General features: G+C 36.7%; 1 protein-coding gene across 2 annotated transcripts; it reads left to right on the top strand.

Moving 5' to 3' along the window:
* Positions 1 to 1,281: 1,281 nt before the first annotated feature.
* Positions 1,282 to 27,139, top strand: LOC127443373 (FACT complex subunit SSRP1-like). Of its 2 annotated transcripts, none has more exons than XM_051701904.1 (18): positions 1,282 to 1,347; positions 1,793 to 1,886; positions 2,132 to 2,317; positions 2,394 to 2,514; positions 4,138 to 4,331; positions 6,811 to 6,911; positions 7,300 to 7,429; positions 8,129 to 8,232; positions 9,475 to 9,603; positions 10,311 to 10,532; positions 11,186 to 11,258; positions 15,629 to 15,761; positions 16,599 to 16,644; positions 16,738 to 16,861; positions 17,424 to 17,591; positions 17,703 to 17,800; positions 17,947 to 18,121; positions 25,144 to 27,139. In XM_051701904.1, exons 2-18 carry the CDS (start codon positions 1,833 to 1,835, stop codon positions 25,207 to 25,209), a joined length of 2,124 nt encoding a protein of 707 aa, XP_051557864.1. In that variant the 5' UTR covers positions 1,282 to 1,347; positions 1,793 to 1,832; the 3' UTR covers positions 25,210 to 27,139. The 2 variants fall into 2 exon arrangements, with proteins under 2 accessions (XP_051557864.1, XP_051557865.1); XM_051701905.1 differs by having other exon boundaries at positions 2,409 to 2,514; positions 25,144 to 27,138.
* Positions 27,140 to 27,586: the final 447 nt, after the last annotated feature.

The raw sequence follows: 27,586 nt of genomic DNA on the forward strand, positions 1-27,586 counted from the left end.
ATATATATAATGCTAATACGCCGACGTCGTAGAATACACGCACAAACACATTCAATAAAGCCATATGTAAGGGCATATTGCTGATTATAAAATTTTATTTAATTAAGTTATAATAATAAGGGTGTTTATTGTCATCAGTGTTTCATTCAGTGATCTTACAACATATCCTACATTAAAGTTTTGTACCTAATGCACCCAATACTGACACTGATATACAAACGTGGATATTCTACACATGTTTAAAGCATAAAAAGTGATTAAACTAGTCTTAATCAACTCACCCTTTTTTACACAAACTATGATCCAGCTCATCACAACTTCAGATATAATCTGCATGCACAATACTCAACAGTAAAATTTCTCGACTGAAACATTTCGCCCCCTCATTCAAGTCCTTGGTTCACGCATGCTCATCAGCTGCTCACTGATGTCCGAAAGAGGCGATTCTCAGTTCAGTGTACTAGTGACTCTCAAACTTCTGTGATGGACTCAGTGTACTGTTGACTCGAGAACTGCTGTCCTCGGATCAGTGTACTGTTGACTCGAGGGCTGCTGTCCTCGGATCAGTGTACTGCTGACTCTAGGGCTGCTGTCCTCGGATCAGTGTACTGTTGACTCGAGGGCTGCTGTCCTCGGATCAGTGTACTGCTGACTCGAGGGCTGCTGTCCTCGGATCAGTGTACTGTTGACTCGAGGGCTGCTGTCCTCGGATCAGTGTACTGCTGACTCGAGGGCTGCTGTCCTCGGGTCAGTGTACTGTTGACTCGAGGGCTGCAGACTGGGTCATCTTCATACTTTGATAAAACGGTAATACAATCAAGTCATAAACATATTTCCAGTATGTTTTATTTGTTACACTCTCTGTTGTTCAGCAAAATACACCTGAAACATACATTTCGCCCCTTAATCACACACATGCTCAATGTCAGCAGCTCATCGGTTCTCAGTATGTCGGACATCTCCGAAAGAGGCGAATCTCAGTTCAATGTACTGTTGACTCGAGAGCTGTTGCGACCCGAGCGTTCAGTACGATTTGTGAACTAGTTGGAGCGGTTAATTGCAAAGAAGAGTTGGCAAAAGCAGATATCACCAGTTCTAGGATCATATTACTCCCGGTTATCGGCTCATTTAGATTCGGAATGTCAGGCACATCCGAGAGACAGGTTAAGATAGAGTAACTTGTGCCTCAGTGTTGACTCGAGACGCGAACTGTTTCAAACGATTCAGTCGGATTTGGTGAACTAGTTCAACTCGTTCACTAAAAAGAACCGGTTCAAAAGAACGATTCGTTCACGAACTGGACATCACGCATACAGGAATCGGCCTTGATCCTCTCGCTGGATAACAGTAATACCGATTCAAAAACCTCACATATCTATTTTCTATGCTATTAATGTGCTTTAAACAAACTTGTCCTGTTGAGGTCTGACTTTAAATAAAAAACGTGTCGTCCGTCACAAAATAGAAGGAAAAAAATCACTGGCCTCTACTGAATGTCTGAAAATTGTAGCTTTGCTAGCTAAATCTATATGTTTATATATCCAACAAGGTGCACTGTCATGCCTAAACATTATTTTACTGCACAAAGCTACATATTTAAAACCAAATCAAAGCAGTGGAAACCTGCAATAAAAATTGCTACCTTAATGGCACGAGACACTTTCTGAAGTCTCTCGAGTCATAAAATGTGGTTAAATTCATAATACTATAGGTTGAGGAATAATATAGGGAATGCTATAATAAAATTGTGTGATGCATATTAATAACTTTACCCCTGCTGTCGCAATTTTAGAACGTCACAGGTGCACTCTGTCTAAACTGGAGTTGCTGCCATGAGTGACACTCTGGAATTCAATGAAATTTATCAGGAGGTCAAGGGCACCTGGGTGAGTACTAGCTTTAAGAGCAATATCACATCAAAAAAGCAAATAGTCTTATTTGCATGTTGGAAACTAATAAAAGAGTGTTTCTGCAGCATGTAATGTTGTTTTGCCTGAAGATATGCATTCAAATCAACAATTGATGTTATAACCATGTTATAATTGTGTACTAACATTGAACATTGACAATTCTTAGGCAATCAATGATGCAATTGCATACAAAACACTGATCTTTACCCTTATGTCTGTAGAATGATGGGCGTCTGCGCTTCAGTAAGCAGACAGTGGTGTATAAAAACAATAAGACTGGAAAGGTGGACACCATTCCCATTCCTGAGCTCACTCAAGCCCAGTGGAGGAGAGTCTGTCTGGGTCACGGCATCAAACTGTCCACCAGCACTGGTCACATCTACAAATATGACGGCTTCAAAGACACTGTGAGTCTGAGAATAGCAAATGCTTTTATTTTTCATTGATGAAATAATTTGCCTCCACTCTCCAAGTTTTCATCAGTCTCTTTATGTACAGGACTTGGAGAAGATCTCAGAGTACTTTAAAGCCAACTACAAAGTGGAGTTGGCAGAGAAAGATATGTGTGTGAAGGGCTGGAATTGGGGCACTGCTAAATTCGGTGGTCAGTACTTGTCGCAATACAATTTTCACATAAATACCAGGTTTTATAAACTGTCATTTTAACTCAAGTTGCCTTGATCTGTAGGTTGAATGGTTGTAGAAGTAATTGTGAAAAAATGTTTAGCAATAATACATAATGGAAATAAATGATACATATAAAGAAAGAACTTTAACCTCGTGCGACCCCGTGCACACATACGTGGATGTTGTATTTGGCTGCGCTATACGCAATGCATAATTTCATTTCATTTAAACCAGCTGATCTCAGTTCAGGAGACTCTCGATGCACGAAGTCATGTGACAAAACAACATGGCGCCGATCACAGCGGAGTACGTCTTTAGGAGAAACGGCAACAAAACTATATCTGTTAAGACACCTAATTAAGTTTGGGTCAAAAGGTTAAAGTCTCTAGTTTCATCCAATGTGCCATTATTAATATTTGAGCGATTTATCGTGAAACGCCACCCTGCTAAACACAATGTACACTAATGTGTACAATAGCACAAGGTTTTCTTTAGAAATCCTATATTAACTGTGCATTTTTACATTGAGAAAAAAAAAACTTTGCTTTCAGAGGCTTTATATGGAGTTAGGTTGAAAATACAGTGTATTTCGAACTGTTCTGAGACCAGTACAGACAGACAGCACACTGGAGGTAAGTCATTCACTAAATAGGGAGCAAGGGAGCATTCTATAGCTCTCTATGCAGCTAAGTGCATTCACTCCAAACATCTGACCTAAAGTTAAATTTCAGGCTGCAGATGATATTTGAACCACTCAATATGTTTGGCAGACATGGGACAATGGTAATCAATACATACATTCAGAATTTATAATGTCTAATTTTATTTGAACATGGTTGGCAGTGATTGGACAATGCTGTTCCAAAGCAGCTTTACAGAAAATCAGCTGGGATGTCTGTAATGTCTCAAAAACTTGAATAACCAACACTCCTGGAAACATAATGAACAATTTGAAAAAAAAAAAAAAAAAAAAAATGTTCTATAGCTTGGTATTATTTAAAACGTCACAACTTAGTCCGCATGTCCACATATGTGGACATCAATTTTTTAGGAAAACTGTTTGCTCTAGAAATGTTCTTATTTATTTTTATGCATGTTTATTAGGTGCTACTAGTTACAAATCAAAAACGTAAATGGAAAATACACACAGCAGTCATGCTTGGTTCTCAGGAGGTTAAAGGGATAATTAAACCAAAAATGAAAATTATGTTGTCATTTACTGACCCTCATGTTGTTCCAAACCCATAATCTTTATGACTTTTTTCCTTCCATGGAACTTAAAAGAAGATGTTAGGCAGACTGAGAGCCTCAGTCAACTTTCATTGAATGGAAGAAAAAAGTTGTAATGAAAGTGAATGGTGACTGACACGGTGAACATTCTGCCTAACATCCCCTTTTGTATTCCACAGAAGAAAGAAAGTAATACGGGTTTGGAACAACATTAGGGTGAGTAAATTATGACAGAATTTGTTACAGTAAATTGTAAGTGCAAAATCTTGGAAAATCTTTTTCACAGTCATGTGTGTCCTGTGGTGCATGAATTTTGCCTTTCTGTACATGTATAACCAATGTTTTCCTTGCAACTTTGCACACTTTTCAGGGCCGTTGCTCTCGTTTGAGGTGAGTGACAGTCCTGCATTTGAGATTCCACTCTCCAGTGTATCTCAGTGTGCAACGGGAAAGAATGAGGTCACACTGGAGTTTCATCAGAACGATGACACAGAGGTCTCCCTCATGGAGGTGCGCTTCTATGTACCGCCCACCCCAGGAGACGAGGGTTCAGACCCTGTGGAGGTAAGTGCGTGTAATGTGTGCCCATGTGTTTCTAAATGTCCCCTTGATTGTTTGTGGTTCATTGAACTAGGGTTTTAATAGTTTTGAATTATGAATTTAGTTTTTTTTTTTTTTTTTCAACAAGTCTTTTTAGTTTAGTTTAGTTTTCATTAGTTTTCACTCAAAGATTGTTAGTTTGGGTTTAGTTTTAGTTTTCTATGTTTTATGGTTCAGTTTATTTTGCTTATTTTTAAAGTGAAAGAAATAGTATGAGTAGATTAGTACTTTTGAAAAATATTTTTGAAATTATGTTCACTCGCAAGACTCTATCATATCTGTTATACCAGTCTTAGAGAAAATGCTGCTCTATTCTGCACGGTGCTGGATGCACATACACGATCACTGGCATGTTGGGATCATATGACCAGCTAAATATTACTTGATTTATCTCAATAATCCCCTTTAATTGGACACTTTCACCCTCTGAATAAATTAATCATGGCTGACTGCAAAAAGCGCATTTTTGCAATGACATCAGTAACTGAGAATTTTGTTTTTGCATTATGTTACATCTCCGCCTCACAATATAAACACAAATGTTACTAAGTGCATCTTTAATATTAATACAGTTAAAATGGTTCAATCCTTAAAGCTTGGATTGACCTGCTGGCGGGCCCGCCAAAAAAAAAAAATTAATAAAAAATATTAATAACTACAGTTTTAACCAACAAAATATAGGTGTTGTTTTAAAGATTAGAAGCTGTACTTTACAATACATGTAGGCATTATGACCAAAACTGAACAAGTGCTTTGAAATTTGCAGACAAATCAGAAGTGTTTCCGTTTGCAATGTACATATTATTGGAATCGGTAAAAACATCAAACTGATCAAATAGCCATGTGTTATATGGTATTGGAAAGTTCTCAAAGAGTAGAATACAACCACTCTATTTGTTTACTCAGAGACAAAAATATAGTGAGTATGAGCTAAGTACATATCTTTGACATACAGTACATGTTACATGTAAACAGATGTTGCTTAAAAGCTGTGTTTTCACTTATAACTTTGCAAAACATTAACAGAACATAAAATATCATACCATTACTTAGAGGAGGGGACTCCTGTTAAAACGTGCCCACACACAATGTAATCGGATGCATAGATCATTAGATAATCCATGCGAAGCACAGAGTGGACACAGCACATAATGTGAAATCTGACTAAAAACATGTTAGCTTTTCTGGATCAGATGACAGATGACTTCATTGAAAATGATGTAGTACGTTGTCCAGCATCATGGAATGCTAAACCAATCATATTAGGATTCTGATCACTGAAACCATAGGTGGAAGTCATCCAAATATGGGCAGAGAAAGGGGTTCACTCTAATTACATATGGCCACCAGGAGTTGGCGCCAAATACATGACACAGAATCAGTGATGGCTCAAATGACACAGAATGGAACTGAATGAGATCTCGTTACTCATGTCTGCATGCTTTGGAGAGAGAGCATACCTTTAGTGGTTGTATTTGCATGTGTATTTAGTTCTTACGTACAATTAATATGTTTTATTTGTTTAGAGAGGCTTTTGGACACTTGGAGACATTTTTGGACACTAGGATAAATTATATTTGTAATGCTATAACTTTTGATTGCTGTGTCATATCAACACAAAATTTTACTCAGTTACAGGTGACAAAACAAAAGCAGTTTTTTAGAATTACTTTATTTACACCCTTAGATATACAATGTCAAATCAGAAAACTAACAAAAAAAGAAAATTTTTGTCTCTCTCTTTTTTTTCCCAGCCATTTCTTAGGCCGAGACTCTCATTATTTATCATAATCTACATCATATATATATATATATATATATATATATATATATATATATATATATATATATATATATATTATTTTTTTATTTATTTATTTTTTAAGTTTTCTTTAAAATATCTTAAGTGACCCTTTTTTTTTTTTTTTTGTAGAGTTATAAGCCTTTAATTTTGGGCATGCACTGAAACACCTTCAGAGTTTAAATGGTTATATATGTTTAACACTGTTCAATTTATCTGGGCGGTCTAGTGTTATCTAGGGGCATTTTCATGTTTAATTAAGGTGGGTTGTATACGTAGGTTTTAAATCTTATCATACGGATACAGTGTTAGTCACGAAAATTTATTTTAGTTGAGTTTCAGGTTTTCTAAGTATAGTTTTTAATTTAATTTAACGGAAATGTTGTCATTTAGGTTTCATTTTAGATCTGGTTAACAACAGTAGCACTGCATTGAAACTACCAGCAAGATACTGAAAAGACTGTCATGAATTTTTATTTGCCTCACAATGACCAACAGATGGCGTAGTCTACCAAGTAATAATCATTACATGCACTTAAAAAATCCAAAAAGCTCATTTGGAGGTGCAAATATCAAAATCTTAAAGTCACAGTATTTGACCATCATATACACACTGAACAAGTAAATGTATTGTTGTTTTAGGCATTTGCCCAGAACGTTCTGTCTAAGGCAGATGTGATCCAGGCTACAGGAGATGCTGTGTGTATCTTCAGAGAGCTGCAGTGCCTCACACCCAGGGGCAGGTACACACACACATATATATTTACCACCCACCTCTCTCCTTTCTTGTTACAGGTATAGTTCACCCAAAAATGAAAATTATGTCATCATTTACTAACACTAATATCATTCCAAACCCATATCACTTACTTTCTTCTGTGGAATAAAAAAAGGAAATGTTAGGCAGAATGTTAGCCTCAGTCACCATTCACTTTTATTGTATTGGAAAATATGCAATGAAAGTGAATGGTGACTGAGACTAACATACTGCCTAACATTGCCTTGTATTCCACAGAAGAATATCATATAGGTTTAGACATGAGCGTGAGTACACGATGACAGAATTTTCATTTTCATTTAAAATAAAAAAGTGTGCACTTTCATAGTTTGATAGGGTTCTTCCTTCTGTAGGTACGATATACGTATTTATCCCACATTCCTCCATCTGCACGGTAAGACGTTTGACTACAAGATCCCTTACACCACCGTGCTCCGCCTCTTCCTGTTACCTCATAAAGACCAGCGGCAGATGTTCTTTGTGGTGAGTGGGACATCACAGTCTATAAAATAATCTCTGCTTTATGTCTAGATCTATCTTTAGGGTTAGTATAAAGGGGCCAGAAGTCATTAATGTAATATTAAAGGAATATTCCGGGTTCAATATAAGTTAAGCTCAATTGACAGCATTTGTGGCATAATGTTGATTACCACAAAAATAAAGAAATATTAGTTTTTTTATTTCTTTAAAAAAAAGGAAAAATTGAGGTTACAGTAAGGCACTTACAATGGACGTCAATGTGAAGCTTATAATTTTATAAAAGCACTTACAATAATTCTATTTGTATTATTTGAGCTGTAAAGTTGTTTTAATTGTCATTTTTACAGTTGTTTTAGGGTTTTATGTTTTACGGTGTTATGTTGTCATGGCAGCAAAGTTGTAAAATTGGCTACTACTTTACACAGAAAAGGTTAGTAAGTGATTTTATCACACTAAAATCATGTTAACATCCATATTGTTTATGTCTTGTGGCTTAACTTTTAATGTTTAAGGTTTGGCCCCATTCAACTTCATTGTAAGTGCCTTAACTGGAACACAGATTTTTGTTTCAAGTAAAAAAAAAAAAAATTTAACAAATGCTGTCGATTGATTTTAACTTGTATTGAACCCAAAATGTTCCTCTAACATGTAATGTTAATGTTGATACTACAGTAGAACCCCCTTCCATGTATTCTCTTTCAGATCAGTCTGGACCCTCCCATTAAACAGGGTCAAACTCGCTATCATTTCCTCATCCTTTTGTTCTCCAAGGAAGAGGACATCAGCCTCACTCTCAACATGAATGAGTGAGTGAGAGAGAGAGTGGAGCAGAGAGACAGAGAGCAATGGACAATGGTGAAGCATGTGAGGGGAATGAGGAAATTTCCTAAAAGCAGTGTCAGAAATAAACGTGCTGAGGCTAAGACTGAAAACAGATGTAATATCAAAGATAAATTAATTCTTTGCTATATTTCTGTGTATCAAAAAAACAAAACAGCTGTTACACTTCAACAAAAATCTATTGACTTTTCTGATTTGGATAGTAGAGCATGTAGTCATTTAGTTGATGCTTTTATCCAAAGTGGACTTATTTCAGGGACCTTGGACCCTGGAGCAACCTGAGGCTAAAGTGCCTTGTTCAAGGGCACAATGTTGTTTGTTTTTGGCTCACTTCTTATAGGGATAGAAGCAGCAACCTTTTGGTTACTAATATTCTTTAGCCACTATGCCACACCACACCACCGCCCTGACAGGCAAGTTTTTTCCAAATCCCTCACAAGTTATATTTTTCATAATCCATTTTAATTTTCAAATTGAAAACTACATTTTGAAGCTTGTTTGACCTTGAACTGCTTTATCGCCTTTAAAGCAATGTTGTTAGGATTTCAGTATTTTTTTAGTAATTTAAAACAACTCTTTTGAATTGACTGATAATGTGTAAACGTTTACAAATGACCGGACAGCTGTTTTTGAAGAGATGTACTGTATATGACAAAGTGTTTTACCATCTCTGTAAGAAAATTATTAAAGGAAAAGTTCACCCAAAATTGAAAATTCTCTCATTATTTACTCACCCTCATGCCATCCCAGATATGTATGACTTTCTTCTTTCTGCTGAACACAAACAAAGATTTTTAGAAAAATATTTCAGCTCTGTAAATCCATACAATGCGAGTGAATAGTGACCAACATTTTGAAGCTCAAATAGGCAGCATAAAAGTAATCCATAAAACTCAAGTGGTTTAATCCATGTCTACTGGAGTGATCCAAATGGACGAGAACAGGCCAAAATGTAAGTATTTTAGTCTCCAAAATGTTGGTCTCCATTCACCTGCATTGTATGAACCTACAGAGCTAAGATATTCTTCTAAAAATCTTTGTTTGTGTTATGCAGAGGAAAAAAGGTCATTCACATCAGGGATGACATGAGAATGAGTGAATGATGAGATAATTTTCATTTTGGGGTGAACTATCCCTTTAAAAACACTCTGATCATCTCTAAGCTTAGTGCCATCTTGCCGTATTATCTTTTCTTTCTAATTCTGCAGGGAGGAGGTGGAGAGACGTTTTGAGGGGAAACTTAATAAAAACATGTCTGGCTCTCTCTATGAGATGGTCAGCAGAGTCATGAAGGCCCTGGTCAACAGGAAGATCACAGTGCCTGGAAATTTCCAAGGGTAAAACGTGCATACACACACCTTTGCAGCATAAACATTTTTGCAGGAAATGCATATAGTGACACATGCCTTCATCATTTAGGGCTGCACAGTTAATCGGAAAAATAATTAAGAATACAATTACAGCTGCCGCAATTAGCCAATTGTGAAAAGTGTCAATTACAGATTCCCATTAGGTCTGCTTCTGTCATGTCTAAAGTTTCTCTGTACAAAAAAAAAAGAGCATTGTAACCAATCAGAGACATGTCCATTGTGTGCAGGAATGCAGTGGTGAATCATAGTGTTTATATTTGTCTAGGCCCATATCAAATCTGACCTTTTTAGCTTTTCCTAACCCTAGAACCCATTTCTTAACCCTGGAATTGGGAGTTGAGAGTAATACAGTCTTAATGGCTGCTGAAAGTATTAACCAATTCAAACATTTAAAATATTTACTAAACAAACTCACAAGAGGCAGGGAATGTGTGGAGATTTGTGAATGTTTCACATTCCAATTCTGCAGAAATCTGCATAGTTTTTTGCTAAATTGTGCGTGCACAGACTCTGTGTGACGATCAGGAACAGTCCTAATGAGTGAGTTTAGCGCAGTTGATTTTTTGTTGGTTTTTCATGTATAGGCTAAATAAAGAATATGCCATACAGTTGCCCTTAACAAAATTATTATTTTAAAATTAATAGATGTCATTATTTCTCTCTTTTGTCTGCAGTCATTCAGGTGCTCAGTGTATAACGTGTTCATATAAGGCCAGTTCAGGTCTGCTGTATCCTCTGGAGAGAGGATTCATCTATGTGCATAAGCCTCCGGTGCATTTGCGCTTTGAGGAGATCGCGTTTGTGAACTTTGCCCGTGGCACCACCACCACCCGCTCCTTCGATTTCGAGATCGAGACCAAGCAGGGCAATCAGTACACCTTCAGCAGCATCGAGAGGTACCTATAAACCTGCACGTTTACTTACCTCCAAGAGGAAAATGTTATTCCAATGAGCTGATATCAACAAACTGCTCGTATGTGGGAGTCTTGTCCACTTGTCAAGAGTATAACTTTGTGGGAACTAGATTGTACCATTAATGGAAAGACCAGTATCCATATCCTCCTTAAGGCACTTTGTTCCATTATGTCCTTGAGCACTTAACCTCCATTTGCCTCAGGACATCTATGGCTGCCCCTCTTATACAAAACCATCTATAAAATTCCAAAAGAATTCTAAAATTGTAGTAAAATTTTGATGGTTCCTCGCCACATAGGAAGTGATAGAGTGCTGCCACGTCATGAAAAACTGGTCAACAATAGTGATGCAAATTAAATTGATCTCTATTAGTGACCTGACCCATTCTACATTAGACAATGAGATAAAACAAAGGAACATTATGCACATTAACTCTGTACTGTCATTATTACTGAGCAATTCTGGAACTTTGTATTGCGCCTCTCATGTTACAGTCTCCCTACGCTGAAAAAAAATCAACTGTATGATTCAAGTCAGATATATTATTTAACAAATTTTTTAGGTTTCCATTTTTGTCCGAGCATTCAAAGAAGTCATTGTCCTCTCTTTTTTCCTTATATTCAACCGTCCTCAGGGAGGAATATGGGAAACTCTTTGACTTTGTCAATGCTAAGAAGCTCAGCATCAAGAACAGAGGCTTCAAAGAGGTACGGCTAAACCCCCTTTATCTCTCCTATCAAGTGGTACATAATATTCTGCTTACACATATCCATAGATCCCTCACCACGTGGATAGACACTTACTCTGCTCTTTGTGTTTTGCTGTATGTCTGTATTGTGTTATGTAGAAAAAGGTTGGTATAGCCCTGGGTTTGGCCTGGTGTCGGTTTTCCTATAACTTGCTTGCATGGTGTGTGTTTGCGTGTGTCTCAATCACAAGCCGAGTGTCACATGCATTCTCTCTTATATTTTAATGGCTTAAAGGGATAACTCCCCCCCCCCCCCCAAAAAAAATTCCGTCATCATTTACACATCCTCATATTGTCCAAACTTGTATGACTTTCTTTCTTCCTTGGAACACAAAAGATGTAATGCACAATGTGAGGGAATTATAGCCTTAATCAATGGGAGGGCTGTGACGATTATGAAATTTGCTGACAATTAATCATCAAACAAATAATTGCGATTATGACAATTAGTTATCTGTTTTAGGGCTCTCACAACCATCAGAATGGGGAAAAAATTTGATCTCAGTGATTTAGAGCGTGGCATGATTTTTGGTGCCAGAAGAGCTGGTTTGAGTATTTTTGTAACTGCTGATCTCTTGGGATTTTCACACACAACAGTCTCTATAGTTTACACAGAATGGTGCCAAAAACAAAAAACATCCAGTGAGCGGCAGTTCTGCGGATGGGCTACAACAGCAAAAGGCCACGTCGGGTTCCACTTCTGTCAGCCAAGAACAGTAAGCTGAGGCTGCAATGAGCACAGGCTCACCAAAACTGGAAAAACATAGCCTGGTCTGATGAATCTCGATTTCTGCCCAGCTTCACAGATTGTAGGCCCACTGTAGCCTCAGCTTTCTGTTCTTGGCTGACAGAAGTGGAACCTGATGTGGTCTTCTGCTGTTTTCGCCCATCCGCCTCAAGGTTTGACGTGTTGTGCATTCTGAGATGCTATTCTGCTCACTACAATTTTGCAGAGTGGTTATCTGAGTTACAGTAGCCTTTCTGTCATTTCGAACCAGTCTGACCTCTCTCATCATCAAGGCATTTCCGTCTGCAGAACTGCCGCTCACTGGATGTTTTTTGTTTTTGGCACCATTCTGAGTAAACTCTAGAGACTGTTGTGTGCGTGAAAATCCCAGGAGATCAGCAGTTACAGAAATACACAAACCAGCCCATCTGGCACCAACAATCATGCCATGCTCAAAATCACTGAGATAAAATGTTTTCCCCATTCTGATGGTTGATGTGAACATTAACTGAAGCTACTGACCCGTATCTGCATGATTTATGCATTGCACTGGTGCCACATGTTTGGCTGATTAGATAATCGCATGAATAAGTAGGTGTACGGGTGTTCCTACAGCCCTCCACATTGCGAGTAAATCACTTGATTTGTGAGTAAGTTTCATGCTGTGCGACTAAAATATGTCTGTTAGTAGCCACTAGTGAGTAAATATGAACATTTCATTTTCAGTCCCTCCAGGATTTTGCGATCTTGCTATCACCAATCTCCGCATTATTTTTGGTAGCTTGCAATTTTTTATAATTCCCGCAAATTTTCAGCAAAAAACATAAATCTGACGACTGAGGGAATCCCATCGCTATCCTTCATGTTTGACAGTGGCAAAACAAATGCTTGAAAAGCTTGAAGCAGTCACGACATATCCAAATGCACAGCTGCTGTTGTATCATCTCCATAGTAACAGTGTAAGCGTCTTCGCCCCGTCTCCCCCAAGTTGTGTCACTATCAAAATCCTTGTCTAAACATTTGCAGGACCGCAGACAGCACACATAAATCACAGCTAATGTTTAATCATCACCCTGAGTGCTGCGAATGAGACACAAAAACCCATGTTTATACAAAGAATACCTAACATTCACTTAAAATCCCCATTAGTTGTGTAGTAAAATGTGATCAGAATTTGAAGTGCTATTAATACAGTAGGCTACGAATCTGAAAATGGCTATTTATGCTGAAAACTTATATGCTGAAAGTAAATGTTCATAAATGTTTTTACTGATATAAAAAGGTCACTTACGTAGATATATGCAATATATATGACAATATGGCAGAATTGGCAATTTTCATATATGTAACGTATTTCTTTAAACACTTGTGGAATTTAAATATGTACATACATGCTCAAATACATGAACTCTAATTGTATTTGTTCGTATATGGTTATATACTAGATTTAAATATCAGACAATATAATAATTGCAACAGGCCTAATTATTGAATCGTCATTTTTGTTTTTAGTTTACAGATTTATTGTATGTCTATTTTAACCTTAGATACGTTTTCTTGCATTGTCTAAGGCAGAACATTTTAATACAAAAATAATTAAGGATAATTTTTAAGGTTATATAAGAATAATTAAGGTCTTCCAATAAACAGGTTTCACCTAATTTTTGTGTGTAATTTATTTTATTTTATTTTCATTGCATTTACAATGTAATTAACACAATTACAGAGGTATATAATGATGATTTGTGAGTTTTCACTGCAAAACAACCCAAAAAACATGCCGCAATTAGCACTGCAAAATTTGAGAAAAGCTGCAGCGAATTCAGTCATTTTGGGCCACAAAAATCAGGAAAAAGTGCTGCAAAATCCTGGTGGGACTGCCTTTTACTAAATGTAATAAGGTATGGCTGGAATATAATAAGGAATAAAAAGGTTGGCTGGGTCACAAAAAAAAAATAAAATAAAAAATAAGACTAAATCTGATAAATAAGAGAGGCGTAATATAAAATGTACAATATACTATATTGCGTGAAGTCATATATATGAAGAGGCCCCCTTTCTCGGTTTGCTTAATATCTTTTTCAGTTGGACTATGCTTACATGTCATCAAAAGTCTGGCGAGTATAAACAAATTTACTAGCCAATGGCGATTCTTTCTCCAACATGACCTTAGAGGGTTGTCCTAATAAAGTGGTCGGTGAGTGTATTATATTATATTAATACTGTAATAATATTAATCATGCAATAGTAAAATATTTCTATCCAAAATTCTTCACTTTCATACTTTACGTATGAAAGTACATATGTTATTTCACATGAAGAAAGACCTTTGAGATTCTGTGTTTCTTATATTCTATCATCTCGGGATTCTCTGTGTCACTGCATGTCATTAACTCTGTGTATAAACCCACAACGACAAATAACATTTGCCATTACACGATCATTAAATTAAAGGGAAACCAGACCGCTTTACAGTCACTAAAATCCTCATTTATATTTTCGTAAGAGTTTGGCACGAGCCTCCACAGACAGCGCGTGCATCACAGCGCTTCAAGTCTGGTTCAGCAGCGGTTAATTTTCACGTGCTCATCAGGAGTTGCACTCAGTATGGTCTGTGTTCCGGCTCAGTGAGACGGTCGGGGTTCAATTGAATGAGACACTCAAATGTGCCGTTCATTCCCTAAATTCGGACAGTGAAATGTGATTGGAGAGAAGTGCAGAATTATTGCGGTTTTCTCAAATAACCATGGTTAGATCAAATAACCGCGATCAGATGATCAGATGATTTTTTGACAATCGTGACAAAAGGCCTAGTCACCGTTCACTTTCATTGTATGGACAAAAGATGCAATGAAAGTGAATGGTGACTGAGACTAACATTACGACTTTATCTCCTTTTGTGTTCCATGGAAGAAAGAAAGTCATTCATTTTTAGATGAACTATTCCTTTAAAGCAGACATTTCATCCACCATCAGGGCCGACCCATGGATTTGCCCTAGGCGAAATCATGAAAATGGGCCCCCAGTGTGAAAACTGTTATAACTTTAAAACATCCATACAAGGGCATAGATTTGGCTTGAACATTGAGGGGGTTGCAGCATAAAGCATTTATATGTTTCCATTGATCATGGTATAAATACTGGGGGGTTTGTAATTGTTTGTTTTTATTATTGGAGGGGGGGCAGGGTTACCTCACATTTCACATAGACTTTTAGTAGGACCACAACAATATTTAATTTGAAATGTGACTGTTTTTCTGTGGTAATATTTTACAAGCAAACCATTTGTGCAAGTCTTAGCCAATTCAGTGTGCTATGAACACAGCGTTACTCAAGGGAGTGCTTTGGAATATGTAAACAACGATTGTGTGTATGAATGTGTGTGTATTGTGAGAGAGAGTCGGGAGAGGTTTCAAACAATCTTTACTTGGAGAGGGTTTTTCTGTGGCCGCTTGGTTACAAATACTAATTTGACAATTACATGGAGTCCAGTCCAGGTAAGAAGAAGAGGAAAAGTTGGACAATTGATTGTGATCACTCGATTGATGATTTAGAGTAGTATTTATATTCCATTAATATTGTTTTGATTTGTACCTTGTTAGGGTATGAAAGGTAATGATGACATGTACAGTGACTCAGATGATGACAAGCATGACGCGTACCTGGAACGTATGAAGCAGGAGGGCAAGATCCGCGAGGAGGCCAATGACAGTGATGACTCAGAGGGCGAGAGTGGTGAGTGACAGCTCACTGAGCCAATCGGACAGCAAGTTGACTATGATTTAGGAAAAGTTTAAATGTGTCGTGGCATTACAAATGACAACTAACTTGGCTTATTAGGGGATAATTTTTGAGCAGGGTTCCCATGGTCATGGAAAACCTGGAAATATCAGAGAATTTTAAAACTGTGTTTTTCAGGCCTGGGAAGTTCATGGAAATAATAAAAAAAAAAAAAACTTAAAAATCATGGATCTATCTGTACTGAATATATAATTTTCAGGCTGATCTTACTGTGAATTTGGCAATAGTAAATTGAAAGTTCTTCAGCTGAAATCAGTCTGTATTTACTGAAATTTGAACCATTGCCCCCCAGTGGCTAAAGTTGAAAGTGTTGTTGAGATAACATCTCCACAGGGTGGCGCCAAAAGAGAGTTGTATTTTTTTGTTGTAAATGATGCAATACAGTCAACAGGAATGCATATTTTATTAACCCTACTCCCTAACCCAAACTTGGACCCTAAACCTAACTTTCAGTGGAGTAAAAATGTAATAAATAAGACCTCCAAATCATGCTTGCTATTGTTTATGTGAATGCAATTTCAACCCATGACTCAGAGATTGCACGCTCAAGGCACTGTTAGTTGGGTGAACGTGTTTGAATAAAAAATTTTCTTTTAAGTAGGTTTTCAGTTAATTAGTCTACATGGTTCACAAATCAGTCTAAATTATTCATTAACACTTTAGTATGAATCAAAATGATTTTTAAAAATTGGTGTGACTGAAAAAGTCATGGAAATTCATTACTGGTCAAAAAGAGTCATTGACATTTTGATTGGATTGTTTTTTCCCCAGATGAATCCTTTAATCCCGGAGAAGAGGATGATGAAATTGCAGAAGAGTAAGAGGCTATGTCAATCTTTTGTCTGTTTATTCTAACTCTTAGTTAATGATAAGGTTGATCTATCATGAATCATGTGTGTGTGTGTTTCAGGTATGACAGTAAGGCCTCTGCCAGTGAAAGCAGCGCTGATGATGGGGACAGTGATGGGGACCAGAAGAAGAAACCAGCCAAGAAAGCCAAATTAGTAAAAGAAAGAAAACCTCGTAAGAAAGAGGTGAGAAAAATGTAATTGGAAGGGGCTGCTGTACCTGCTGTGGACAAGAATGATACCTCAAATCATGTGGCTTGTTGTTGAGGAGAGGTGTGCTATTACTTTTCAAAATCTTAAAGCATGATTATCGCATTAAGGACGATAAAAACGGGCAAAACAATCCCATAGAAATAAATAGAAGAAGAGACCTGAGCCATATCTAGGGATCAAAATATTAAAGAGACTTGGGGGTGAGCTCTTTTGACTTGGGCCAGTAAGCAACCACCTAGCAACCACCCAGAACACTCTAGCAACCACATAGCATCCCTCTAAAAAACACTCTGGCAACCCCCCACAACAGACTAGCATTGTGCTGGGGAGTTCTGCACAAGCAAGCACCACTCATTCTTCACTTTTTCCTCAGAAAATGTAAAAATCTAGTATAAGCAATTGAATTGCAGTAGCTTTACTATTTATTTTGCCACTGTTTAAGATGTTATGACGAACCAAACAATGTATAGTTGTATGGTTAATTCCTATACTGGCTGTTATACATTTATAAATGTGTATGTATGCTTTTGTATAGAAAAAGGCAAAGGACAGCAATGCCCCCAAGAGGCCAATGAGTGCCTATATGCTGTGGCTAAACTCGAGCCGAGACCGCATTAAATCAGAGAACCCTGGCATCTCCGTTACAGAAATCTCCAAAAAGGCTGGAGAAATGTGGAGACAACTTAGCAAAGAGAAGAAAGAGGTGATGTACCACTGGCACACTCACTGGCTCTCCCACAACATCAGTGCCACTGATTTTATTCTCCCTCTAATCGCAGTACATTTTGAATTTGAATAATTGTCTGTCTCTCAGGAGTGGGATGGAAAAGCAGAGGAAGCAAAGAAAGATTATGAGCGAGCGATGAGAGAGTATAAAGAGAGTGGTGGAGGCTCCTCAGGCACCTCAAAAAAGTACTAAAGATATTCTACTTCTATCCACAACTTTCAAAGAGATTTATCTTTAGAGTCTTTTGGGCACATATTACTGCAATGTTGAATTTTCAGTTCTCAGCATAATGCAGTAATTGGTAATTTCTCCTAAAAAAAATTCCCTGAAGGGAGAGGAATAAGAAAAGAGGGAAGAATGAAGAAAAGAGCAAGAGGAAGTCAGGAGGTGGAAGGGAGAAAGAGAAGGAGCGAGCAACAGGCAATGACAGCTTTAAGAGTCGAGAGTTCATATCCAGCGAGGAGAGCTCATCAGAGTCCGAGAAGGGCAAGGGACGTAAACGCAAGGTAACATACACTCACAATTTTTTGGAATGTTTAGAAGTAATAAATGTGTATAATAAATGCATTAAACATGGGTAGCAACTCTTGTCAGGCAGGACATACCAATACCACTAACCCTAAAAAAACAAGAATGCCACGTTGGCATCTCAAAACTTTTATGGTATTTGGAATTTTTATTTAGTAAAAATTGTTTAAAACATTTTTTAATTTATTGGGGGCCTGGGTAGTTCAGCGAGTATTGATGCTGACTACCACTCCTGGAGTCGTGAGTTTGAATCCAGGGCATGCTGAGTGAGTCCAGCCAGGTCTCCTAAGCAACCAAATTGGCCCGGTTGCTAGGGAGGGTAGAGTCACATGGGGTAACCTCCTTGTGGTCGCGATTAGTGGTTCTCGCTCTCAATCTGGTGCGTGGTAAATTGTTCGTGGATCGCGAAGAGTAGCATGAGCCTCCACATGCTGTGAGTCTCCGCGGTGTCATGCAAAGTGAGCCACATGAGAAGATGTGTGGACTGACTGTCTCAGAAGCGGAGGCAACTAAGACTTGTCCTCCGCCACCCAGATTGAGGAGCGTAACCGCGCCACCACGAGGACCTACTAAGTAGTGGGAATTGGGCATTCCAAATTGGGGAGAAAATTTTATTAAACTACATTTATTAAAATAAAAAATGATATACTTTTACAAACATTTTCTTTATGGGCAGCTTTTCAGAAAGTAAATGTTCAAAATTGTAAGTAGGGATGCACCGATGTATCAGCTGCTGATATTTATCGGCCAATTATTGACCAAATTAAAACCATTGGCAAATCAGTTTTAAGCATGAAAATGCTGATATGAAAAACCAATGGTTCATTTGTAATTAATTATTAACACACTTTGTAAAAACTCTCTGAATTCAAATGCACAATCCAGAAATAATGATAGCCACAGAATGTAAAAGGATTGGCACTCCTAAGAACAAGTTTTATATAATTTATAATAATTCTCATTCTCACATTGAGGAAAAAACATTGTTACATGTGTGACAGTTGTGAAAGCAGCACTTACCTATAAATGATGAGGTACAACCATCCAAAACGCTTTGAAACCAGCAAACTTTTACTTCTGAGACATTAGTTTGGTATCTATTAAGGCTACACGACTGATTGAGTTAAGATTGAAATCGCAATATGGTCTTGCGCAAGTCCTAAAAAAGGCTGAAATGCTGCGTTAAAAATAGACTGCAATCAGCGCTTCACTTCAGTCAGTGCTTCTGTCAGCATTGTGTAAGCAAGTGGCACCCTCTAGCGGTCTGGACGGCATTTTCCATTATCTATTACACCACTCTAGAACTTATTAAAAGGCTGTTTTGTTCCTTTGGTAACTTTTTGTTTTCATGATGTGGTTGGCATTTCCGTGGAATTGTCCAACATACGCATAATATGAATTTGTGATGTTCTATTACTGTATATAGTATACAAACATGTAAAATGTGAGTTTTGTTGTTTTGAACTGCGAAAACAGAAGTGCAAAAATGTATTAGAAGTACAAAATAACCTTTTTTCACCTCAATCATCATGCTATGTTATTTAGTTATTTTTTTATCTTTTATCCATTTATCTTTTATTGTGGCTCTCTTTAATATTTTGGCCTGTCGTGTGTTCAACAGATCCAATCCATGTTAAATAGAAAGGATTTATTGTTAGAACAGTGAAAAGCTTTTGTACCTCTTTTTACATTTTTAAAACATGATTCCTGAGCAAAACAGTGATCTGATGACAAAATAAGGTAAGTGGCAAAATATCGTTATCGGCATCGGGCAATAGTTTTTTGTTAAAAATTCAACAGCCTTAATGTTCAGTTGGAAGTGTGAAAAATACAAACTATTAAGAAATAGCCTCATTTTTCCCATTCAAGCAAAAAGTAGCAAGCAATACTTTTGAATTTAAAGTCATGCTTTTTCTTTGCTACTATGGGGCATTGAATGTGAAAAAGTGTACTGCAAAATTCTGTCCAATTTATAGCTACAAAAACTGCTGAATTTTTCCAGAATTTTATAAGACAATATACATTTTTTATAATAATTATCAAACATAACTATTAAAAATTGGTTCTAAATCAAAGTAACCATTGAGTAAAATATTTATATGTTATATTTTAAATACTTATTACAGTTCTCAATTGCTTTGGCTCAATTCTCAAATGAGAATATTTTTTTCAAAACAATAATTTCAAATCTCTGAACAATTAGTTTCTTGTTCACAACAGATTTGAATTTCTTATTCATTTAAGCAAATTGCATGAGATTTGGCACATGTGCAAAAAAGTACAGTTGTCTACAATTTGCACAATAACTAAATGCACATAGCTTGCTGATCAAAACTGATGAGTTTATTCTCAGTGAAACTGTCATATTCTTCACAACTTCTAAACATTCTTTCATCGTGTGAGCCATCACATGCAAAATGATCCGTTTAGTTATCAAAATCTGTCAGACATACTGTATATGTGTATCCCATATATATATCTATGATGTGGAATGTTTGTGATGTCTGCTAAATCTCTGGCCAGACCAACAAGAGTGATAGGATGTTCACCAAGAAGATGGGAACTTGTAGTGTTACGTACTGTGAGGAGGTACAATTTTTTTTTTTTTACAGAACTAATTATTATTATTTTTTTTTTACATGGATGTCATTTTGTAGCAATTTTCTGTTCACTATATATGACTTTACATGTAAGAAATGTGTACAAATGGACATGCAAATGTGAATTTTCTGTTTACATGTAACACATTGCTACAAAAATACATTTACTGTATACATACAATTGTGCATATCCTTTTTCTGTGTACTACAGTATTGTACAATATTGACTTTTCCCAGTAAACTTTTACCTACTGTTGAAATCGGTATCTAAAAAGCTCAGTGTGATACACAATAGCATTCAGCTAGACAAAACTGACGTTCTTGTATAGTACAGTAAGCAGTCAGTGTCAACAAAAAAGTAGAACAAAAATGTAATTTGTATATAACAAATATTTCCAGGGTTGATTGCCATGGTGAAAAAACATCTAAACATTTTGACCATTACGGCTTCACACGATGACAAAAAAACTTTTCATTTTGGTGGCATTGGCCAATTTGCTGACACAATAACTAGGTTTTGAAGCACGAATTAAATGTTTTGGTTGAGTTACTACATTTTGCAGACATGCAATAGAGTTGTGAACTTAACAGGGAATGTTAAGACTATTTAAAAAAATGAGCCAAAGCAATTGAGAAAAACTGTAAACCATAAAAGTATTTTAGGGAACATTACGAAACATCTCTATAGTATCTCTAATATACATTATATATAGACAGGGTTGGGAGAGTTACTTTTGAAATGTATTCCACTACAGATTACAGAATACATGCTGTAAAATGTAATTTGTCACATATTCCATTAGATTACTCAAGGTCAGTAGTCTAAATACTTTGGATTACTTCTTCAGCACTGGCAGATTTTTTCACTTGTTTTGACTATAAAAACTCTGCCAGTACAGTAAGACACGTTAAAAATACATTCTCTGAAAAACATAAATATCTTATGCAGTGTTGTTTCTAAAACAAGATCAATAAAATTGATCTTGTTTTAAAGATTTTTAGATATTTTTACAGGAAAACAATACAAAAATTATTATCAAGAATACGATTTTTGCCCTAATATCTTATTAGAAAAAAAAGAAATTATGATCTAATGTGAATTTTCTTGATAAAAAAATATGATCGTGCCTGGTAACTTGTGCATGTAAAATGGCTAGAAATAGCATTTTAGCTTAGCGTAAAGCTGACAATTGTATTTCTATTTCTTCTGCTCCAAACTTACTTCAAACTTACTTCTCCGTCTGCTCATATGACTGTAACACATCATAAGAAAGTGTTTCACCACTGTTCAAGTGCACTTTGGATCGCATAATTTATATGTATAAATGTTTTCCATGTGAAAAGACTATATTTTAAATGAAACAAATGACAATAAAATGCAACGTAATCTCTTCAGTAATCAAAGTACTTTTTGAATGTAACTGTATTCTAATTACCAATTATTTATATTGTAACTGTAGTGGAATACAGTCACTAAAATGTTGAATTTTAAATAACCGAAAGATTTTTCCGATGATTATCTATATATTTCGGGGTTTTTTCATATATAAATTGGGCTATCAGTTGCAGAATAGTGTTTCTCATCACAGCTTTGGTAAAGTGTGAGTGGCAGGGTAAATTAAAGGGGGTCGCACACCGTACGTGTCTGGTGGATGACCTAGCATGTTCTTAAATTCAAAATAACTATTTTCTATTGAGGTACATACACAGTGCGGTCTCGCATCTCTCTCAAGGCTGCTCAAAAATCTGCTGGGCCACGGAGCGTAACTCGCAAAGTTCGATTAAATTAGACCGAAATCATTATCAAAGGACAAAGAATATTTACTCTAGCCATCGCTGGATGATATACTATGTATGTGTATCTTTCATATAGCCTACACAATGTATTTTCAGTTACAAGTATGAAGTTTTGTGGTTTGACAGTTTGAATGAAACCTATTCAAAGCTACATACAGAGAAATTTCAGTTAAACCAGTTTCATACACTAACCTTGTGGTGACGTGAATGACACTTTAATTCTTGAAGAAGTAGAAAAACCTTTGTTACTTTTGTATGTATGTGTCCTGTGCAAGGAGATCTAAAATACCTGTCCTGTGTTGTGATGCCTGTGGCTTACGACCTGTTTCAGTTAATTTTATATACCCTTGTGGTCTCCCAACGCTATTATGGCAGACATTCAACAGAAGCTCAACTGAGTGAGTTGGAAAGCATGCAAATTAGGCTTCTAAATTAAATGTCAGCTAATGTTAATATATCGATGCATCAAAAATATATCGATAAAATAACGTGCCGATCAATAATCGATATTTCGATATTTTATGACATGCCTAATTATATCTCTAATTTTTAAGATGTTTTGGTGAGACTTTGTATCTGATTTTTTTCAGCTTTTATTGCTTTTTTGTTATAGCTTTTTGTTGTTTTCACTTTTTGCTGTTTTTTGTTGTTTGTTGATATCCAGTCAATAGAGACAGGAAGCTACTGGGGGCAGTGAGATGGGAGTGGGATCGGGAAAGGATAATGGGAGCTTTGTAGCCCACTCTCTGCTCTGATGCAGTCTGCTTATATAAATTCTAATCTTTGGGCCAATCAGTATTCTGACTTCTACTGTGTTTAGGTTCATCAGTCCAGCATTCCTATCACTACAGTGGATCCGGAAAGTATTCACAGCGCTTCACTTTTTCCACATTTTGTTTTGTTACAGCCTTATTCCAAAATGGATTAAATTCATTATTTTCCTCAACATTCTACAAACAATACCCCATAATGAAATGTGAAAGAAGTTTGTTTGAAATCTTTGCAAATTTATTAAAAAAAAAAAACGAAAAAAATCACATGTACATAAGTATTCACAGCCTTTGCCATGACACTCAAAATTGAGCTCAGGTGCATCCTGTTTCCACTGATCATCCTTGAGATGTTTCTACAACTTGATTGGAGTCCACCTGTGGTAAATTCAGTTGATTGGACATGATTTGGAAAGGCACACACCTGTCTATATAAGGTCCCACAGTTAACAGTGCATGTCAGAGCACAAACCAAGCCATGAAGTCCAAGGAACTGTCTGTAGACCTCCAAGACAGGATTGTATCGAGGCACAGATCTGGGGAAGGGTACAGAAAAATTTCTGCAGCATTGAAGGTCCCAATGAGCACAGTGGCCTCCATCATCCGTAAATGGAAGAAGTTTGGAACCACCAGGACTCTTCCTAGAGCTGGCTGCCTGGCCAAACTGAGCGATCGGGGGAGAAGGGCCTTAGTCAGGGAGGTGACCAAGAACCCGATGGTCACTCTTGACAGAGCTCCAGCATTTCTCTGTGGAGAGAGGTGAACCTTCCAGAAGAACAACCATCTCTGCAGCACTCCACCAATCAGGCCTGTATGGTAGAGTGGCCAGACGGAAGCCACTCCTCAGTAAAAGGCACATGACAGCCCGCCTGGAGTTTGCCAAAAGGCACCTGAAGGATTCTCAGACCATGAGAAACAAAGATTGAACTCTTTGGCCTGAATGGCAAGCGTCATGTCTGGAGGAAACCAGGCACCGCTCATCACCTGACCAATACCATTCCTACAGTGAAGCATGGTGGTGGCAGCATCATGCTGTGGGGATGTTTTTCAGCAGCAGGAACTGGGAGACTAGTCAGGATCGAGGGAAAGATGAATGCAGCAATGTACAGAGACATCCTTGATGAAAAACTGCTCCAGAGCGCTCTGGACTTCAGACTGGGGCGAAGGTTCATCTTCCAACAGGACAACGACCCTAAGCACACAGCCAAGATAACAAAGGAGTGGCTCTGGGACAACTCTGTGAATTACCTTGAGTGGCTCAGCCAGAGCCCAGACTTGAACCCGATTGCACATCTCTGGAGAGATCTGAAAATGGCTGTGCACCGACACTCCCCATCCAACCTGATGGAGCTTGAGAGGTCCTGCAAAGAAGAAAGGGAGAAACTGCCCAAAAATAGGTGTGCCAAGCTTGTAGCATCATACTCAAAAAGACTTGAGGCTGTAATTGGTGCCAAAGGTGCTTCAACAAAGTATTGAGCAAAGGCTGTGAATACTTATGTACATGTGATATTTTTCGTTTTTTATTTTTAATAAATTTGCAAAGATTTCAAACAAACTTCTTTCATGTTGTCATTATGGGGTATTGTTTGTAGAATTTTGAGGAAAATAATTAATTTAATCCATTTTGGAATAAGGCTGTAACATAACAAAATGTGGAAAAAGTGAAGCTCTGTGAATACTTTCCAGATGCACTGTATTTTACTTTGTTGATAAATGTAGATTTATTTGAATTTATACCAGCAGGTACTAGCGGAAAATAAATGACACACTCATATTCATTGTCTTTCTTACCATGATTCTCTATTTCTGTTCCTCCCACTTTTTTATCTGCAGGGGTCTGATGATGAAGAGGAAGTGGCCAGCACACCGCCGAGCTCTGAGGAGTCTGGCTCAGACTGAAAGACAATAATAACACATAAACAGTGGAAGACAACCCTGACATCTTTTTCAGATGTAAGGGTGTACCTGATAGTATGTATTTTAGCATAACATGTCTAAATTTCACAACTTTTGTTTTTCAAGACGTTCAAATACACTTGTGTACATACCTTTGGTAGTGTTGAGTAGTGTGTATTCAATGTATATTGTCCTGTCCTTCTATGATTATCTGTTTGTACAGAGAGCTTTGTGGAACTGTGTTGCTTTCCAAATGTAAAGAAACCTTATCTTTGACCCATACAGTCTATTGAGATTACTTAAGATTATTGTTAATGAAACAAAAACGTCAATTACATTTGGTACAAAATATATATTTTTTTATTTGTTTTCTTCTTCAACTATTTTTGGTTGTCTTGATCTGATCTCATTAACTTTTGTTTTATACAATATAATATGTTGTTTAGCACATACATCATATCAGTTTGTTGTTGCATTAAATATTACTGTAAAATAAATGTTAAAGACTGTTTTATGTTGATAAGAAATTAACCACTGTTAATACTTCAGCTACTAACTAGATAGGTAAGTTTGTCAAGGCAAACTTTGATGTTGGCTTGACAAAGCCTGGCCTGAAGGTTTACAAAAGTTTTAAAAGCTTGAGGTTTGAAGATTTAACATACCTTACAGTTAGATGGATGGATAGATAGATAGATAGATAGATAGATAGATAAAAAAAATAACTACATTGCTTTATTGGATATCAGTGCCATATTCATTCTGGTGCTTCTACTAAAACTCTTGCACACATTCAGGCCATGTCTATAAGTTTTTGGTTAAAAACACTTTGATTTTCCTATGTTTAACCCTCTCACAGTGGAACGCTGTTTTCCTCAATGACCTTAGGAAACAGAGTTTTTAACCGAAAAACATGTATGTGTTCTTTTTAAATCTAAACATAATCTCCAAAGTAAACATTCATGCAATGTGTTTAACCTGTCTCCGAATAAATATTTATAATACATGATCTATAACACAGACCCAACAGCTCTAGATCTCACCATAGATAAAATTACATAACCAACAACACACTCTGAACAATGGAATTTTAATATGATTTCACAACCTGTTCTCTAGTTCACGTGTATCCACACACATCTGTATTCTACAGTGTCAGTAAGTGGAAATGCAATGTGGTTTTTAAGATAAAGAGCTTGTGGTAGTAACAAAAGCAGAGTAGTTTAAGAGTGGTCAAACTTCCCCTTTCTCAACAAACCCAACAACAGACAAACAGTCTAATAGCTGTCAGCTAATGGGGTTATAGTGTTGTGCAAAATGTAACATCCATTCAGTTTTAACAGTAAAACTGAATAATTATTATTTTAGCAGCAACCATGTTGGAAAGGACATCATGATGTTCACATTTATGTTTATGTGGTGTTATGGTGGGGAGAGAAAGCAACAGATATGAAGATGACAGAGATTAAGAGACATTATGAATGTCAGGCAGTGTAGTAAAAATGGACTTAAATATTGATCTGTTTCTCACCCACACCTATCATATCGCTTCTGTAGACATGGATTAAACCAGTGGAGTCGTGTGGATTACTTTAATGCTGCATTTATGTGCTTTTTGGACCTTCAAAGTTCTGGCCACTATTCAAATTTATGGACCTACAGAGCTGAAATATTCTTCTAAAATTCTTTGTTTGTGTTCTGCAGAAGAAAGAAAGTCATATACATCTGGAATGTCATGAGGTTGAGTAAATGAGAGAATTTTCATTTTTGTTTGAACTATCACTTTAAGACACAATTACAAGACAAAAATATGATATGAGAGGGATGAAATATGTTTAACTCTCATCTAATCCATAATACAATATGAACAACATTTTTAAGGAATACTTTTTTTGTGGCTCCTGTTTGTGTTTGAAGAAACTGTAAAAACCAAAACAACAATAAACAGATGAAATGAACATTTTGGTATAACACATTTTTGGTAGAGTTTAATATAAGTATAATAAATAGTATAAAGGCAAAGGCAGGGGCGCAGCAGTCATTTTAAAAGTGGGGGGACACAACTGTCAGTAGGTGACTCGCACATACCCAACACTTACAGTGCAGTATTAATATATTACAGTATATATTAATATATAAATATGATATAAGTATTATATTAATATATAAATATTATTTACTTTTAATATTTGTAGTACTTTTTTTCTTTGATTTTTTTTCTTTTCTTTTTTATTTCTCACTTATTCTTCCCAATTTGGAATGCCCAATTCCCAATGCGCTCTAAGTTCTGTGGTGGCGTAGTGATTTGCCTCAATCCGGGTGGTGGAGGACGAATCTCAGTTGCCTCCGCGTCTGAGACCGTCAATCTGTGCATCTTATCACG

The sequence above is a fragment of the Myxocyprinus asiaticus genome, chromosome 7, assembly GCF_019703515.2.
Source record: "Myxocyprinus asiaticus isolate MX2 ecotype Aquarium Trade chromosome 7, UBuf_Myxa_2, whole genome shotgun sequence".
NCBI lineage: Eukaryota > Metazoa > Chordata > Actinopteri > Cypriniformes > Catostomidae > Myxocyprinus > Myxocyprinus asiaticus.

Excerpts from the sequence above, each read along its gene's own strand:
- LOC127443373 (XM_051701904.1), top strand. The coding sequence starts at position 1,833 with ATGAGTGACACTCTGGAATTCAATGAAATTTATCAGGAGGTCAAGGGC. Across the intron at positions 1,887-2,131 it reads AGGAGGTCAAGGGCACCTGG|AATGATGGGCGTCTGCGCTT; the intron begins GTGAGTACTAGC and ends TTATGTCTGTAG. Across the intron at positions 8,233-9,474 it reads CTCACTCTCAACATGAATGA|GGAGGAGGTGGAGAGACGTT; the intron begins GTGAGTGAGAGA and ends CTAATTCTGCAG.